General features: G+C 31.2%; 1 protein-coding gene across 2 annotated transcripts in view; it reads left to right on the plus strand.

Annotated features, from left to right (window-relative positions):
* Positions 1-16,769, plus strand: part of CSMD3 (CUB and Sushi multiple domains 3) — a 1,174,336-nt gene that overhangs the window by 1,049,559 nt on the left and 108,008 nt on the right. For both annotated transcript variants that reach the window (XM_072734033.1, XM_072734032.1), the window contains 7 exons: positions 965-1,083; positions 2,330-2,399; positions 4,013-4,129; positions 7,283-7,492; positions 12,091-12,279; positions 12,990-13,167; positions 14,087-14,232. In XM_072734033.1, coding sequence (XP_072590134.1) covers positions 965-1,083; positions 2,330-2,399; positions 4,013-4,129; positions 7,283-7,492; positions 12,091-12,279; positions 12,990-13,167; positions 14,087-14,232 — 1,029 coding nt within the window. The remainder of the gene's footprint in view (positions 1-964; positions 1,084-2,329; positions 2,400-4,012; positions 4,130-7,282; positions 7,493-12,090; positions 12,280-12,989; positions 13,168-14,086; positions 14,233-16,769) is intronic.

A 16,769-nucleotide genomic window follows, 5' to 3' on the forward strand; every position in this document is an offset into this window, starting at 1 on the left:
ATACTTTTTTCATGAAATGAATGAACATATATAGTGACTTTGGAGTGGTAACTGCCTCTTCCTGTAATTTTAAACATGCATTAAATTAGCTTCAAATGTGAATTACAAGGAATTGGATAGTAAACATTGGTTTTTATTAAAGGTAAACAAAGTTCTTAATAGTACATTCACAGATTTGAAAAAAAAATTTGGCAAAAAACCACAATTTTTTCAGACTTCAAGTAACTCATTTTAGGAAAACAACATATTTAATGTGCTTTAATTCACCTATTTTGAAAATATATGGTTAGAGTAAAAATAACAGCAAGTGTTTGGATTTATCTCCTCTTTCAGAAATAACTGATTTCAAGTGTCACCTAAACTTTTCAGGTCTCAATGAACTACATGTGTTTCTCCTTTTTAATTATAGTATATTTGGAGAATAAATCTTACTTAAAAATACATTTTAAAGTATTTTATATGTAGTAAGTATCTCTCAGAATATGTCTCACAAATTGAAAAGTCCATTTTGTGTGAAAGAAGAAGGAACTAGGTGACACAGACAAAATAGCAAATAATTTTTTGTCATTTTATTAAGAATATCTTACAAATATGATTTCATTTTACTCTCACAATAAGTTACTGTTTTGTTTTTATTTAGGGATTTTCCTTTTAGGAATTTTTAGTTTTTGTTTTATAGTAGGATACATATAGACTCTGAGTTGGAAGAGACTTTAAGTGTAATCACATCATTATTAAATGGTTGGTGCCATGAAAATTCCAAGAAATAATTTTATGTTACAGTGTTTACCAACTATGGTTTAATCTTGTCCACACTTAAATAGTATTCATAGAACATTCTTAATGGCCCAATGTAAAACCTAGTTTTAATGATACCAGTATTTGATTCTAGTAATTTAATATGCATAATTTAAACATTCATTATTTGAAAGTTACTTATGCTATTATCTTTAAATATTCTCAGCAATTGGTTTGGACTCCTGTCCTGAACCACAAACTCCTAGCAGTGGAATGAAAATTGGAGACAGGTATATGGTTGGTGATGTGGTATCTTTTCAGTGTGATCAAGGATATTCTCTACAGGTAAGGCTATTTTTAAATTATTTTTTGACATGCAATGCTTTTTCAGAGTATTTTAACAGAGTAATATTTGATAATCCCAAGAGTTTTAAAACAATATTGATTTCAGACTTCATAGTGTAGCCTTAAGTCAAAAGGCTATTCTTTTTGTCCATAAAACATATCCATGAGATAAATTACTGGAATGGACTAAATATGGTTTGTTCACAAGTAACCAAGAATTATATTTGAATTAAAATTAATCTTCACATGTTTCTTTCTATTCACATAGGATGTAATAATTCAAATCCTGGATCTTTAGAATTTGAAAATAAGAACGAGGTGCCACTTAAAGCATTAAGTGAAATTTCCTTGATAATAAATTTTCAAAATTAGTGAATATCAACTACAAATATATTTTAGAGGGTCTCAAATTTATGGCTGCTTACAAGTCCCCCTAAAGAGTAGATCTATTAAGTACCTACAGAAAAATAAAATCAGGCAGACACTATTTCATATGTTAAGTAAATAAATTCCTTAGGGAAAGCAAAATTAAAAATTAATGATTTATAGTCTTTAACATTAGATTTATAAATTATTAGTCTCAGAAGTACAATCAGATATTTCTGGACTTTATATTTCAATTTATTTTTTAAAATATTTTATTTATTTATTCATGAGAGACCCAGGGAGAGATAGAGACATAGGCAAAGGGAGAAGCAGGCTCCCTCTGGGGGAGCCTGATGCAGGACTCAATCCCAGGACTTCAGGATCATGACCTGAGCCAAAGGCAGACACTCAACCACTTGGCCACCCAGGTGTCCCTTAAATTTCAATTTAGAATTTAATATATCTTAATTGACTCATTTTAATATTTTTATGAAGTATTTTTAGTTATGCTTTAATTTATCTCACTTTGATTATTATAGCAATTTATTATAAACAGATATGCATGTAGTCATTTCATTTGCATAATTACAATATTTCAGTAGTACAGGTTTCAATAGAAAATTTAAGTTTAAAAACTACAATTCTAATGTGATTTGGAGTCTTAATATTTTTACCAGGATCATGTCACTTTGTACATTTTATCATGTGTGTATAATTACTTTTCTTATGTTAAGTCATACTGAGAATTCCAGCAAAAGTTTAAAAAATATTAAAAATAACAATATATATTTAAGCTGTTTTTATAATGACCATTCACTATGCTTTATTTAATTTAATCTTTTTCAAATGTGTACTGAACTGCATCATCTTTTTTATATAGGGTCATTCTCACATTACATGTATGCCTGGACCTGTAAGAAGATGGAATTATCCAATTCCAATTTGTTTGGGTAAGTTGAAGAAATGTAAATCATTTATAAGCTTTATCAAATATATTTAAAAATGGCTTCATGGCACATGACATGGTCTACGTTGTGTAATTATTTTCTTTTCATTAGAGTTTAGTTTTTTGCATTTTTTCAATAGTTCTCTAATTGTTTACTTAGGATTTTACCTAAATAGATTAATTATGTCATTGCATATAACTGTTTAAAACTTTGATAAATAATGCCTTCTGGAAGGTTGCATCAATTTAAATATCATCCCAGTATTATAGGACACTTTTTATCTTACTGTATTGTTAGTAGCACCAATTATTACTCTTACAAAATTACTAATTTTTTAGGTGAAGTGTTACATTTTTTAAATTAAATCTGCATTTCCATTGCACATTATTTTCAAGGAAAGCATTAGATGGAAGTGATAATATAATAAAATTTAACTAGAAATATTAGATTTCACTATACAGAAAAAACATTATGTAAAACTATGTGGAATACTTACTAGATTTTGATATCCAGTATATTTATATACAAATTTCAATTAAGGTACAATATCTATGTGGGGCAAGTATATTATTCTTTGAGCTTCTGTGTGCTCACCTTTTAAATGGGGATAATAATGTTGAATTCATGTGCCTAATGTGAGAAGTAAATGAGAGATTGTATTTAAAGTATTTAACACTGAATCTGGAACACACAAGGCATTCAGAGTGGTAGTAGGTATTATAGTGAAAAATAGCCAGTAACTAAAGGGTCCAGTAATGGGGGATAGACTTTAAAAAAAAAAAAAAGAAGTGAACATTACAAGGGATATTCAGTGATATAACCAAAGTTTACAATACATAGTTAAGTATAAAAAGGCTTACAATGATTCACAGAATAAGCCTATTTTCGTTATATACATACATACCTGTATAAACACACACACACATATGTATTTTTCTGCAGAAGAAAAAAATATAAATATAAAGGTAAATGGGTAGTAAAATTAGAGAACATTTTTATTTCTTTTTCACTCATTTCCCTGGTCTTTGTCTAAATTATTTTAGGAAGAAGGACCGCCATATCCCATGTCTAATATGTGAATCCATCACATATTACCAATAGAAACTAATCTCCAATAGAAACTAATCTTTTTCTTAAAATTCTTTAACTTTCTCACACAAAGAAGGAGGAGGGAAGGCTGGGGAAATGGTTCCCTCTTGAATACAGTATTTAAAATGGATGTTATTGGCTTGATTTTTTTCTAAATTGTATCATCTTTGTAATGAATGAAAACATCCCTAGAAATACTTACAGATAAGAAATAAACTACTCTCTGTGGAAAAGGACATATGTTCCTTGTTTGATTGTATTCACTGCACATGAGCTGATTCTTACTGTGCAATAATTGATTTAACTTGCATTTATTGCTGAGGAAGGAAGTATGTTGTCTTTTTAAGCTATTTTAGAAAATGCATTGTCAATTGATTATATTTGATTCCTAGTGTGTGGTGTGAATGAGAGTTGATAATATTAAAATTTATATCAAACAGTTTTAATTCAGATTTGATGAAGACATGAAATGATTTCAAGTAAATTATTCCACTACTCCTGCTTACATGGGACCTCTCATTTTATAGCTCAGTGTGGTGGTGCTATGTCAGATTTCAGCGGTGTGATCCTCAGCCCTGGGTTTCCTGGAAACTACCCTAGCAGTTTAGATTGCACGTGGACAATAAAGCTGCCCGTAGGTTTTGGTATGTATAGTAAAAGCATGTGAAAGAGTTTTCAGTATCATTAATGCATCCTTATAAAGAAATATCATGATCTAGTAAAAACTCACAAATTATAGTTTACTTTGGGATTGCCTACAGTTTTATACATTGAGGAGTGAAATTTGGATTGCTTGAGCCAAATTAGGTTGCTTAAACCAAACACCTTTCACTTGAAATACTAGGATAATTGAAAAGATATGGGCATTTCCTAATTTCATAGTTAGAGGATAGGTAGACAGGCCGATAAATTTATGATATTTTTCAGTTGATTTGTATGGACTTATCCTGATTTAGATGTATATGGCAGTAGTAAATTCAATGTAATTTTCATGTATAATATTTTTTATAACTCTCTTCTTGTTTCTGTAACCAAGTAGTACAAATATAAATTATTTTCTGGTAATTTATTAAATTTATCTAACATTCATTGCAAATAAATAAGATTTTACATTTGAAAATTAGTACAAAATTTCTAATGTTGGGTTTAAATACCCATGTAGATAATACTTCTCTAATTTTAATAATACAATTCCCAGTGTTTTGGATATATTGCATAATATATATATATCATTTCATAAATTCTTTCTCACTCTTCTATCACTCATATATTTTCCTGCAACTTCATGTTCTATGGATCTGTATATCCATAAGTAGAAATGCTAGATGGAAGATAAACTTATTTATTAAATCACAGAAGACAAGGATGAGTAGACTCCCTGAAGTGCACACAAACCTGGTGGATTTAGAGCAATTAAGAAATTATGTACTATCCCACTTACTGAGGACTGAATTTCATGCCTTACTACCCCAAAACATCTATGGCCTCAGAATAAAAATTCATATTTAAATATTTTATGTAATTTTGCATGGTTAACTATTTTATATAAATTCACAGAAAACTGGTTTTGAGAATTCCTTACTGAATACATGTTATACTTGAAGTATTATGTTAAGCTGGGAATAAAAAGCATAGTGAAACAGACTTTGTACCTTTCCCCAGTTAAGTTACAGTCATGATGAGGGGACAGTCAAATATGCTATTACAATAAACTGTAATAAAGATTACAGAATTGTATTAGTACAGTGACCCAGCCTAATCCAGGAAATGTAGAAAAGTCTTGCTAGAGAAAGTGATTCCTAAATTAGGAGTTCATAGATAAGTAAGAGCCAGCCGAACAAAGAGGGTCAGTCTGTGGGAAACTGGAAAGAAATTCTAGATAAACAGAATGACACATGGAAAGATGCAAATGAAAAAGCTAAAGGAATTCAACAAGCCTGAATACAGTTTGACTAGCCTGTGATTTTGGGAAAACAGGAAGCTACAGAAAGATGTTGGAGGACTTCCCAATGAGGATTATTCTGTTACTACTTAGAAATATGCTTAATTTGCAGTTATAGTCAAATTCTATGTCCATTCACTGAACAACGATACTGATATAAATGAATAAGAGATTTGAACCTGTATGGTTATTCTTATGTGTATTTTACTAGCCCGTTAAGATGGGTCATTCCACATTGCTATTGGAGCTGACTGAATTATTTTAAAATAATTTATTAAACATATTTTCAATAGTGTCATCAGATCATTTTCAAGTTACCTCTTGTTAATACTTGCTTGGTTTTTTAAAAAAAAGTTCATCAAAATTAGAAATAACACAGATCTCTATTTTAGAAATGAAAATAAGAGAGACTAAAGAGAGACTGTTTCTATTTGATTACATTTAAATACTGTTTTTTTTAGTTTCAGTTTTTTTTTTAGTTTTTTAGTTTAGTTGAATCAAAAATTAGTTCTAATGTATTTCAAGAAAAGTGATTTATATTTTTTAAAAAAAGATTGAATATATACAAAAATTAAAGAAGTATTTTTATGTTCATAAAACACTTATTGACAAGATAATTTGTGAAAAGGAGGCTCGGGAAATTTTTAGAAAGAAATATGCAATTCTTGGATTTTCACATTTTAAGGTGGCATGTTAAAATTTCTGAGATAATTTGTATACTTGTACAGAAACATGATTAATATTTTAAGGCCACTTTTTAGTATTTCCCAAATGTATTTGCGCATAGAAATCTTTTCCCATGTAACAAAAACTTTTCGTGGAACTCTTTTTCCAGTAACAAAATATGCCTTTAGTTGAGAATTCCAGTGTAGTTATTAAGAGTGAGAATCCAAGAGAGTATCTGAGTTTGAATTTCAGCTCTTTTAGGTCATCATGTAATTTAGCATATTGTTTAGCTTTTTGGGGCTCCAGTTTCTTCATTCTCATGAGTAACAGTTAACATTAAATAAATAGCATACATAAACACTTAAGAGAGTGTCTAGCAAACCATAAATGCCAGATTTGGCAATAACGATTTGGAGAATGATAGTTGTAAAAAACCCCTCTAATTCACTAAAATTGAGAATTAATCAAATTAAGCAAGCAGACCTCAATGTGGCTTTCATTTTATTTTTTCCGTCACTGAAACATTTCACTATCTCATATTTTAGTTATGTTTATAAAAATTTTGGAGCCATGTTGCAATATGACATCATGTAAAAAAGATTAGTAGACTTTATGGAGATGATTATATAAAAATTAGCATTATTTTCTGGTGAACAAAGTAGTAAAAGCACATTTATAAATTGCATGTCTCTAAATGCTATGTTGGGGAAATTAACATATCCCCCAAAGATGAATGACTAATTCTAATTCAATTGTGGAACCTGATTATGTTAATATGTAAAACCTTAGTGATCATATTTTGGCCTCAAATTGGACTTTTGCAAAACACAAATTTACCAAATTACTTTTTTACCTCTAAAAATTGCTGAATTCAATTTAAATGGTATCAAAGAGCAAGAAAACCACTTTTTGAATTAGTTTTGCTATGGTGACATTATAGTAAAATGAAAGAGATTCTCCTATTACAAATAGTGGGCATTTGAGAACAGTATTCTGTTGCTTTAAACTATGGCAAAGCTAATTGCCCTGGCCAACAGCAAGCCCAAGGCCCAGGTATGCCTCTTCACCTAAATGGAAACATGTATAATTACCTTAATATGAATGTGTATATGTGTGTATGTGTGTGTGTGTGTGTGCATATTTAATCAGATAAAACAATAAAGTAGTGTTGTTTGCTCTTCTTCCTTAGGTGTACATCTCCAGTTTGTCAATTTTTCTACAGAAACGATACATGATTATTTGGAAGTAAGAAGTGGATCCTCAGAAACTAGTACTGTTATTGGCCGACTTAGTGGTCCTCAAATACCATCTTCTCTATTTAGTACAACCCATGAAACCAGTTTGTATTTTCACAGTGACTATTCACAAAACAAACAAGGGTTCCACATTGTGTACCAAGGTGAGAGGAATAACAAGAAGTGGAAGCTCATTTAGCTCCAAATCAGCTCTTAGCAATCTAACTAACTCTAAGTATTTTTTGCATTGTGTTTGAGAAAGAGAAAGGAGCCCAAACCATGGCAAGCCTCAGTGGGGAAGATTTTATTTTTTTAATAATGCAATTTTAGGCAGCTATATTGGGGAAATGATGTTTTTCGGAGGCCTTGGAAAATTCTAACCATGAAAGATGAATTGAATTAGTATTAATACACAATTAAATTAAGAAAGACAAGGCAAGGCAGGTATGCAGAGCAAAATGGATATCAAAGATTTATCTTTGCTCTTATATTAAAATAAGTATATTGAAAGATATTTGACAGTACTCATGTATTCTGTGTAAAACTATTTTCTTTCACTGTACAATGATAGCGTAATATGCCATTTCTTCATTCCATTCTATTCTCATGAGAATATAATATAAATACTTTGACAATCATATTAGTTGTATTTCAGTATAAAACTACTGCATAGCACTAAGCAAGATTTTTATCCTTTTTTAAAAAAGATTTTTATTTATCTATTCATAAGAGATACACACAGAGAGAGAGAGAGAGAGAGAGAGAGAAGCAGAGACAGAGGCAGAGGGAGAAGCAAGCTCCACGCAGGGAGCTTGATGTGGGACATGATCCCGGGACTCCAGGATCATGCCCTGGGCCCAAGGCAGGCACTAAACTGCTGAACCACCCAGGGATCCCCAATTTTTATCCTTTTTGAATAGAGTTTGGACTCAGCCTCAATGTTGACCCTCCACATTCAATCTAAAATAGACTAGAGCTCCACTCCATTTCTATATTTGCATGATGAAGTAGTAATAGCACCTCCCAGATTAATTGTTTTGAACTTTATAGGATGCAATTAATGTAAAATATATGCCATGATGTATATCATTAGTAAATATTTAGTGCATTGTAAGTATTTTTATGATTATATTATTTCAGATTTTAAAAGTCTGACTTGGGATCCCTGGGTGGTACAGCAGTTTAGTGCCTGCCTTTGGCCCAGGGCACGGTCCTGGAGACCCAGGATCGAATCCCACATCGGGCTCCCGGTGCATGGAGCCTGCTTCTCCCTCTGCCTGTGCCTCTGCCTTTCTCTCTCTCTCTGTGTAACTATCATAAATAAATTTAAAAAAAAAGTCTGACTTAAAATCAAACATTTAAAGTTATGATATTTCATACAATGTATAAACTGTATACAATGTAGGTCCAATGACTGCAATTTTTAATTGAAATAACAACACTTACTTTCATGTCAGCCATAATCATTAAAGGATTTTATGAGAATGTGATACTTTTGATGTGAGCTCCACAAGAGCAGGCATCTTTGTCTTGTTTGTCGATATATCTCAAGTGCTAGAACAGTAAGAGCACAGTAAATGTTTGCTGAATAAAAGCATATACCCAAAAAGAAATTTGAGAGTAGTTAAAATAGACATCATAACTTCCAACCACATATGTCTAAAATAATTATAATTTGCATTATGCTTGCATACATAACTTAGGAGCACAATATCACATATCATCCTTTGCATAAAATGGAAATAATTTCTGCCACCTCTCAGTACAGAATTAACCACATCCTCAAGGAATTTAATTATTTCAAAACAATTGGGCAACTGATTAAGTTTCTTATTTGCTGCTAGAAGACTTGGAGCTATATTTGTAGTCCTTCTCTAGCAGGTGTTCAGGGCCTCTGCCAAGCACCTTGCTATTTACCTTAAACCAGGCTTCATCTTTTTTTTTCTTCTTCTTCCTTTTTTTTTTCCTTCTGCCTCCTAAAATAATGCTCTTATTTGAATGATGTATAACTAGAATTTAAACTTTGCTAACTACATTGTTCAGTCAACGTGCCCTTAAAAAAGATGCATTATTTATATAATAAAAGCATAAATGCTACAGAATTTTACTGTTATTGATATGATATCTCTTTTTTATGCATTTATATCATTGAGCTAATGGCATTTTTGAAAATAGGTTAATTCATACAGATTCGAAGAAGCAGTGTTACTTTTGGATGATTTTGCGATTAGATTTTAAGAACTTTCTGAATTTGGAAAAAATGCATATTATACAATTAGTGTGTTCTTCTACCGGAAAACTTGCTTCCAAAATTAATATTTTTACTGGTAATCAATTAAGTCCTGTATTGTATTTGATATAGGGTGATGACTTTTTCCTGAAGATTTTTTTAAAATAAGAAACAGACTCTTTTTATTTTATTTTATTTTATTTTATTTTAAAGATTGTATTTATTTATTCATGAGAGACACACAGAGAGAGGGGGGCAGAGGAACAGGCAGAGGGAGAAGCAGGCTCCATGCAGGGAGCCTGATGTGGGACTCGATCCAGGGTCCCCAGGATCACACCAAAGGCTGCAGACGGCGCTAAACCGCTGCGCCACCAGGGCTGCCCTTTTATTTTTTTTTCTCAAAAAATAGCACCTTTATTTAGACTTGATTTGATAATCAGGAGTTAGAATGTTATTCTATTAAATAAACCCTTTCAAATTTTCATTCACACTTAAAGGATATTTTTCAGTTTTATTGAGATATAATTGACATACAGTCTGCATGAGTTTAAAGTCTACAACACAATGATTTGAGTTCTATATATTGTGGTTAGATAATATTGAATAGAATAGACTCAGACAAATGTATGATCCTGCAATGACTTTTATAACATTTTACCCTCCCATGCTTTAGTTTATTTTTATTTTTTAAAGATTTTATTATTTATTTACTTATTTATTTACTTATTTATTCATGAGAGACACAGAAAGAGAGAGAGAAAGGCAGAGACATAGGCAGAGGGAAAAGCAGGCTCCCTGCAGGGAACCTGATGTGAGACTCAATCCTAGGACCCTGGGATCACGCCCTGAAACAAAAGTAGATGCTCAGCCACTGAGCCACCCAGGTACCTCTCTCCTGAAAATTTAAAATCTAATTTCCTGAAAATTTAAAATTCCTGTATTTCCTGATTAAACTAAAAAACAGGGGATCCCTGGGTGGCTCAGTGGTTTAGCGCCTGCCTTTGGCCCGGGTCGTGATCCTGGGGTCCCGGGATTGAGTCCCACATTGGGGTCCCTTCATGGAGCCTGCTACTCCCTCTGTCTGTATCTCTGCCTTTCTCTCTCTCTGTGTGTGTCTTTCATGAATAAGTAAGTAAGTAAATAAATAAATAATAAAATCTTTAAAAAAATAAAAATAAACTAAAGCATAGGAGGGTTATATGTTATAATGTTATAAAAATGTTAAAATGTTATCAAAGTTATTGCAGGATCATACATTTGTGTGAGTCTATTCTATTCAATATTATCTAACTACAATATATAGAACTCAAATCATTGTTTTGTAGACTTTAAACTCATGCAGACCGTATGTCAATTATATCTCAATAAAACTGAAAAATATCTTTTAAATGCTAATGAAAATTTGAAAGGGTTTAATAGAATAACATTCTAACTCCTGATTATCAAATGATGTACATTTGTATTAAATTGGAATAACACCTTTGGTTTTGACATTTCTATATGTGTGGAATACTTACTCAAATGAAAAACACAGACTAAGAAAAAAGCCCTTAATATCTTAAAAGGATTGTTGATTAATACTGAAATATCTCGCTTAAAAATTAGTTATATTTTAATAAAAAATTTAGGGTTTCTGATTCAACTGCAAATGCAATTTTTTGATTTGGGGAATTTGGAATTTAATGGTCAGTAGCAAAATAGCCTCTTATTGCTGGTAATTAAAATTTTATTAATGATAATGCAATTTTGTAATTCTTGAAAACAAAGTCCCAAATATTAATAATATTGGTATGTGTATATGAATGTGTATATATACTGTTTATAGCTTCAAAATTTATTCAGCAATGTTCATTAAGCACCTACTATATGAAAGGCAATGGATAAAGGCTTTAGTACACAGTGAGAAATCAGGAGCTTTGATTTCACACAAAATGTAGAACAAGAGGAATGTGAGAAACTAAACACGCAGTTATACTACTGTGCCAAAAATATCATGATAACTGAAGTACAAAATTTATATTATAAGGAAATTTGTTTCCCAATATTTTATATTTGTTAAATAACTTATTTGAAGAAAGATAACAGAGGGATATTATAGTTTCTTTTAGAGAAAAAATAGTAAAAAAAAATTTAAAAGGCTCAGAATTAGGCTTTCACATATGCTTATTTTATTCTGCATACATGCAATGTAACTTGGAAGCAACTGTATTCTATGTAAAGGAATCAGAATATGTTGGATTAAAACTGTGGCTGTAAGAGTAGTTTACAGTTTCATTAAAATGTATAATTTAGATAGATTGAATAAGAAACAATGTATTTTTATGAATTGTACTAACATTTTATATATGAAAATTATAGACATGAGAAGAAATTCATATCATATTGCCATTGACATCACTTATTATAAACCTGCATTACTATTTATAATCAATGACAAGCAGCACTTCTTCTATTTGGCAAGTTGCAAATAGTACCCATCTGTGGTCTTCTGATATTCAGAAAGAAAAAATGTCTTTCTTTTTCCCTTTCCAGCCTATCAGTTGCAAAGCTGTCCTGATCCACGCCCGTTTCGAAATGGTTTTGTAATTGGCAATGATTTTACTGTGGGTCAAACCATTTCATTTGAATGTTTCCCTGGATACACACTAATTGGAAATTCAGCTCTCACTTGCCTTCATGGTGTGAGTCGTAATTGGAATCATCCACTTCCAAGGTGTGAAGGTATGCTCTTAACTCGAAGCTATGTTTTAGCTGATAATCTTCTGTGTTTAATAATTCTTGTCTTGGCACTCTTTTTTGTCTTCCTCTTCAAATAGCATGCTAAATATACAATCTTTCTTTCAGTTGAAAATTATAGTTAGTTCTCAGATCAAAATCCTTAAGGCTCCAAAATTAATAACTGATTTTAGCATTATTGGCAGGAGTTCTAACCTCCATTGGAAGTGAGACTGCAGTTGATTAACATTTTACAGCTTCTCCTTTGTGTGTGTCTGGGTGGGTGCATGGGGCTTGTGTTTAATAGTCATTCTTATATAAGTCACTTATGAAGTTATTGCTACTGAATTTGGACTTACTTTCTCTAAAAATCCTTTTAATTAAAAAGCACTTGAACCTTTTGTAGGGTTTTATATGTATACATGATATAAGGTGAAAGTTAAACAGTGTATGTATTGATAAATACTTGAAAAAACAGAAGAAAATTTAATTTATTAATTTAGGAGTAGTAAATAATAACTGTAGCATGCCTCATATTGAAAAACAAATTAAAGCAGACTATTGTTCATGATTGCCAACCTAATTTTATATACCTTAACTAATATAAGAGCATAACACAGATGTAATTTAGCCTGCTTAAGAGATATGAAATGTTTGCCTTTTTCTCTGTGATGAGTTTATGGTCATTTTAACATTTTTCTATATCATTTCTGTAGCTCTTTGTGGAGGAAATATAACTGCAATGAATGGCACCATTTATTCTCCTGGGTATCCCGATGAATATCCTAATTTCCAAGACTGTTTTTGGCTTGTGAGAGTACCCCCTGGGAATGGAATCTACATCAATTTTACTGTCCTTCAAACAGAGCCAATCTATGATTTCATTACTGTATGGTAAGCCAGGACCATTGTTATTGATTGATTCAACTGTGTATAACAGTGAAACAAGGTAGGAATGAAAATATATCACAATCCTCTGTACAAATTACCATCTGATATTTGAAATAATAAATATACTGAATAACTGAGGGTGACAGTTTGTATTTTGTAGAATGAGACAAACAAGAGAAATAGGTTTTGACTTATTTGCCCATGAAGTAGCTAAACAGAACAAAAGCTTTTGTGGGTGAAAAAGAGATTTTAAATGTATTATTAAATTAATGTGCAAAATCAGAAATTAGTGCCAGAGTAGGTTTAAGATAAGCAAGTTCTCTATTTATAAAGCCAGTGAAATTTAAAAGCCTGTGTTTAAATCATAATTATTTAATATGATTGAATTTCTGTCATCATGATTTGTTGTAAAATATTATATTTGCATTATAATTATCCTGTTAATGAAACATCTTTACTTAAAAACATATTATAAAGAAAATCTCTAGGTTAATTATTGACACTTGGTTACCTGAACCACTGGATGAGTTCTAAGATTCCTTCTAAGTGTAACAGTCTATGATTCTCAAGATTGTTTTGAAGAAAATAAAAGGAAGCCAAAACTCAGGTATTTGGGACAATATGAGTTGTGGTCAAAACACCAGGGACGATGAATTGATTACAACTAATATAGGTGCCTTTCATTTAGGTAAATATGTGATGTATTATTATACTTTACATTTTTAGATATATTATTACCTAAAGAGACATAAAATTTACTAGTATAATTTGGCTCTAATCATTGGTTATTTCATCTATTGCCTCTTTATCATTGCATCTATAATACTTTCTTCAAAACTTGTGCAAAACTCTCTAAAAACAAAACAAACAAAGCAATCTCAATCTTTCTTTCTCCCCTCCCTGCTCTGTCTCTCTCTAATAGGGATGGACCAGACCAAAACTCACCTCAGATTGGGCAGTTCAGTGGCAATACAGCTTTGGAATCGGTCTATAGCACTTCAAATCAGATTCTAATCAAATTTCACAGTGATTTCACAACAAGTGGCTTTTTTGTGCTCAGTTACCACGGTTGGTATTATCTAAGAGTTTCTATTTTATTTGGCACTATTTCAATTTAAAATTGTCCTGGAATAATTGAGTGTAATATATATTTAACCAATGATTGAAAAGGTATTAAAATTTGACACTTTTTAAAAATCATTTCAAACACATTTACTTGCAAAGAATGACCTCTTTGAAGTGTTTAGGGACATTAAAATGTGAGCAAGTAGAAATAGGAAATAAATCAGTCAGTAATTATTCAGTAGAAAATAATCATTTTTGTGTGGAAACCAATAAAAGAGAACCAGCTGTTCATATTTTATTGCATGTAATTTTGAGACATCAATAGATTTTTCAATACAAAATGTTTAATCTATTCAACCTGCTGTGAGTCTTTCTAAAAATAGCATCCAATATCTTTATACTTTGGATTATATTACTCATTCTTTTATACTATTTCAAAACTGTATCTATTCTAGAATCTTACACTTTTAAGTGACTATTCCAGATCATTAGGTTCATAGCTTTTACACCTGTGAAATAATTTATGAGGAGTTTCGATTTTAATTCTTTTTATAGAATTATTCTGGGTCCTCTCTTCATAACATTAACCTTTTGAAAGAACATTTAGATGGCTCACAGAGCTTTTTAAAAAAATCTCCCTTTATCTCAAACTGATTGTATTCCATTATAAATAAGAAAATGTTTATTCCTAATGATAGATCCTTTCTCTGTTATAACCATAGTTCCATAAAACACATCCTGCTTTATATGACCTTGTGAGACCAATTCCATGTATATTTCACAGAATCAGTAAGCTGCTATATTTATGAAGTTATATGAAAGTTGTATGAAGTTATATGAAAATTTGCAAGATGAACATGTGCTTTGTCTCATTACATTAATATACAACTTAGCCAAGAAAGACAGTTATCATGTTTTCACTCATATGTGGAATACAAAAAATAGTGCAGAGGATCATAGGGGAAGGGAGGGAAAAATGAATGGAAAGAAATCAGAGAGAGACAAACCATGAAAGACTCTTAACTATAGGAAACAAACTGAGGGTTGCTGGAGGGGAAGAAAGTGGAGAAATGGGGTAACAGGGTGATGGATGTTAAGGAGGGCATGTGATGTGATGAGTACTGGGTGTTCGATGCAACTGATGAATAACTGAACTCTACATCTGAAACTAATGAGGTACTACAGTAGTATGTTGGGTAATTGAATTAAAAAAAGAGAGATTTTTATTTTTAAATATTTTATTTATTTATTCATGAGAGACACAGAGAGAGAGAGAGGCAGAGACATAGGCAGAGAGAGAAGCAGGCTCCATGCAGGGAGCCCGATGCAGACTCGATCCCAGAACTCTGGGACCATGCCCTGAGCTAAAGGCAGACACTCAACTGCTGAGCCACCCAGGTGTCCCAGAAAGATGCTTTTTAAATAAAAATAGTTTTATCTTTTTTAATACAAAGTAAGGAAAACTTTAATACTCAAAGCTTATATTCTATGAAAAATATATTAAGCCAAGTATGGTTATACTTAAAGACATTTAGAAATTTAAAGCACACTGGGTCTAGAAATAGAGAATAGATAGAAAATATTTGTTTGCTTAATCTCTGCACTTATCAATTTGTGTTTCTTTAGTTTCCCACAGCTCTCAGAGCTGCATATACACTGTGGCAGAGCCAATTAGAAAGGGAGGCATTCATTGAGATAATTTTTATTCAGGTTGTTTATCTTAATTCATTTGTCCTTTTTTTTTTTTTTTTTTTACTGACTTGGTTGTTTATGCTGACAGGATGTAGATACAATCTAAATCTACACTATAACTTTCTTATAATTATCTTAGATAATCATAACCCAGGAACCAATACATTAAATAATAGTGAAGAACAAAAGATGAATTTGTTGCTGAACTCTATTGTACATTTTTTCTCTTCATGATCCCTGCATAAATTGTTATTATTTTGTGTACTACCTGAACAAATAATAAAGAAAGGACCATTCATTGATGAACTCTAAATATCCATAAAATAACCTTACAGAGAGTATAAAGTTCTTATAAAACTTTGGAGACATTTTAAAGGAGAAATATTGCCAAAGAAAAAGATGTGTGTGTGTGTGTGTGTGTCTTCATATAGAAAATATAAGGATAACAGCATGTCACCCACAAAATAGTGGATTTACATAGACATTATGTGAATGTGTATACATATATTTTCATTCCAAAATGTCTCACTTGATTTTTGTAATAATTTTTGAGTCATGTGTAATACAATAGAATTAAGGAAAGAAGATAAAATACTTATTTAGTATTTTGTTTTCCCATTGACCTTCGACAAGTTACTCTTTTGCTTCCGCTTTCTTCAGTCATAAAACAGCATGGTGGAATTGCTGATAGGCTTGATGAGACTATAGAGAAATTACTCCAATTACAGTAATATATTAAGTTGAACCATATTAAATAATTGGTCAAAAAATGCTGAATATTGGCAGTTTTGTAGAGCTCAACCCAAGTAAGTGCTGTTGTTATTATTATTATCCATATTACATTGCAG

This window comes from Vulpes vulpes, chromosome 13 (assembly GCF_048418805.1).
Source record: "Vulpes vulpes isolate BD-2025 chromosome 13, VulVul3, whole genome shotgun sequence".
Lineage (NCBI taxonomy): Eukaryota > Metazoa > Chordata > Mammalia > Carnivora > Canidae > Vulpes > Vulpes vulpes.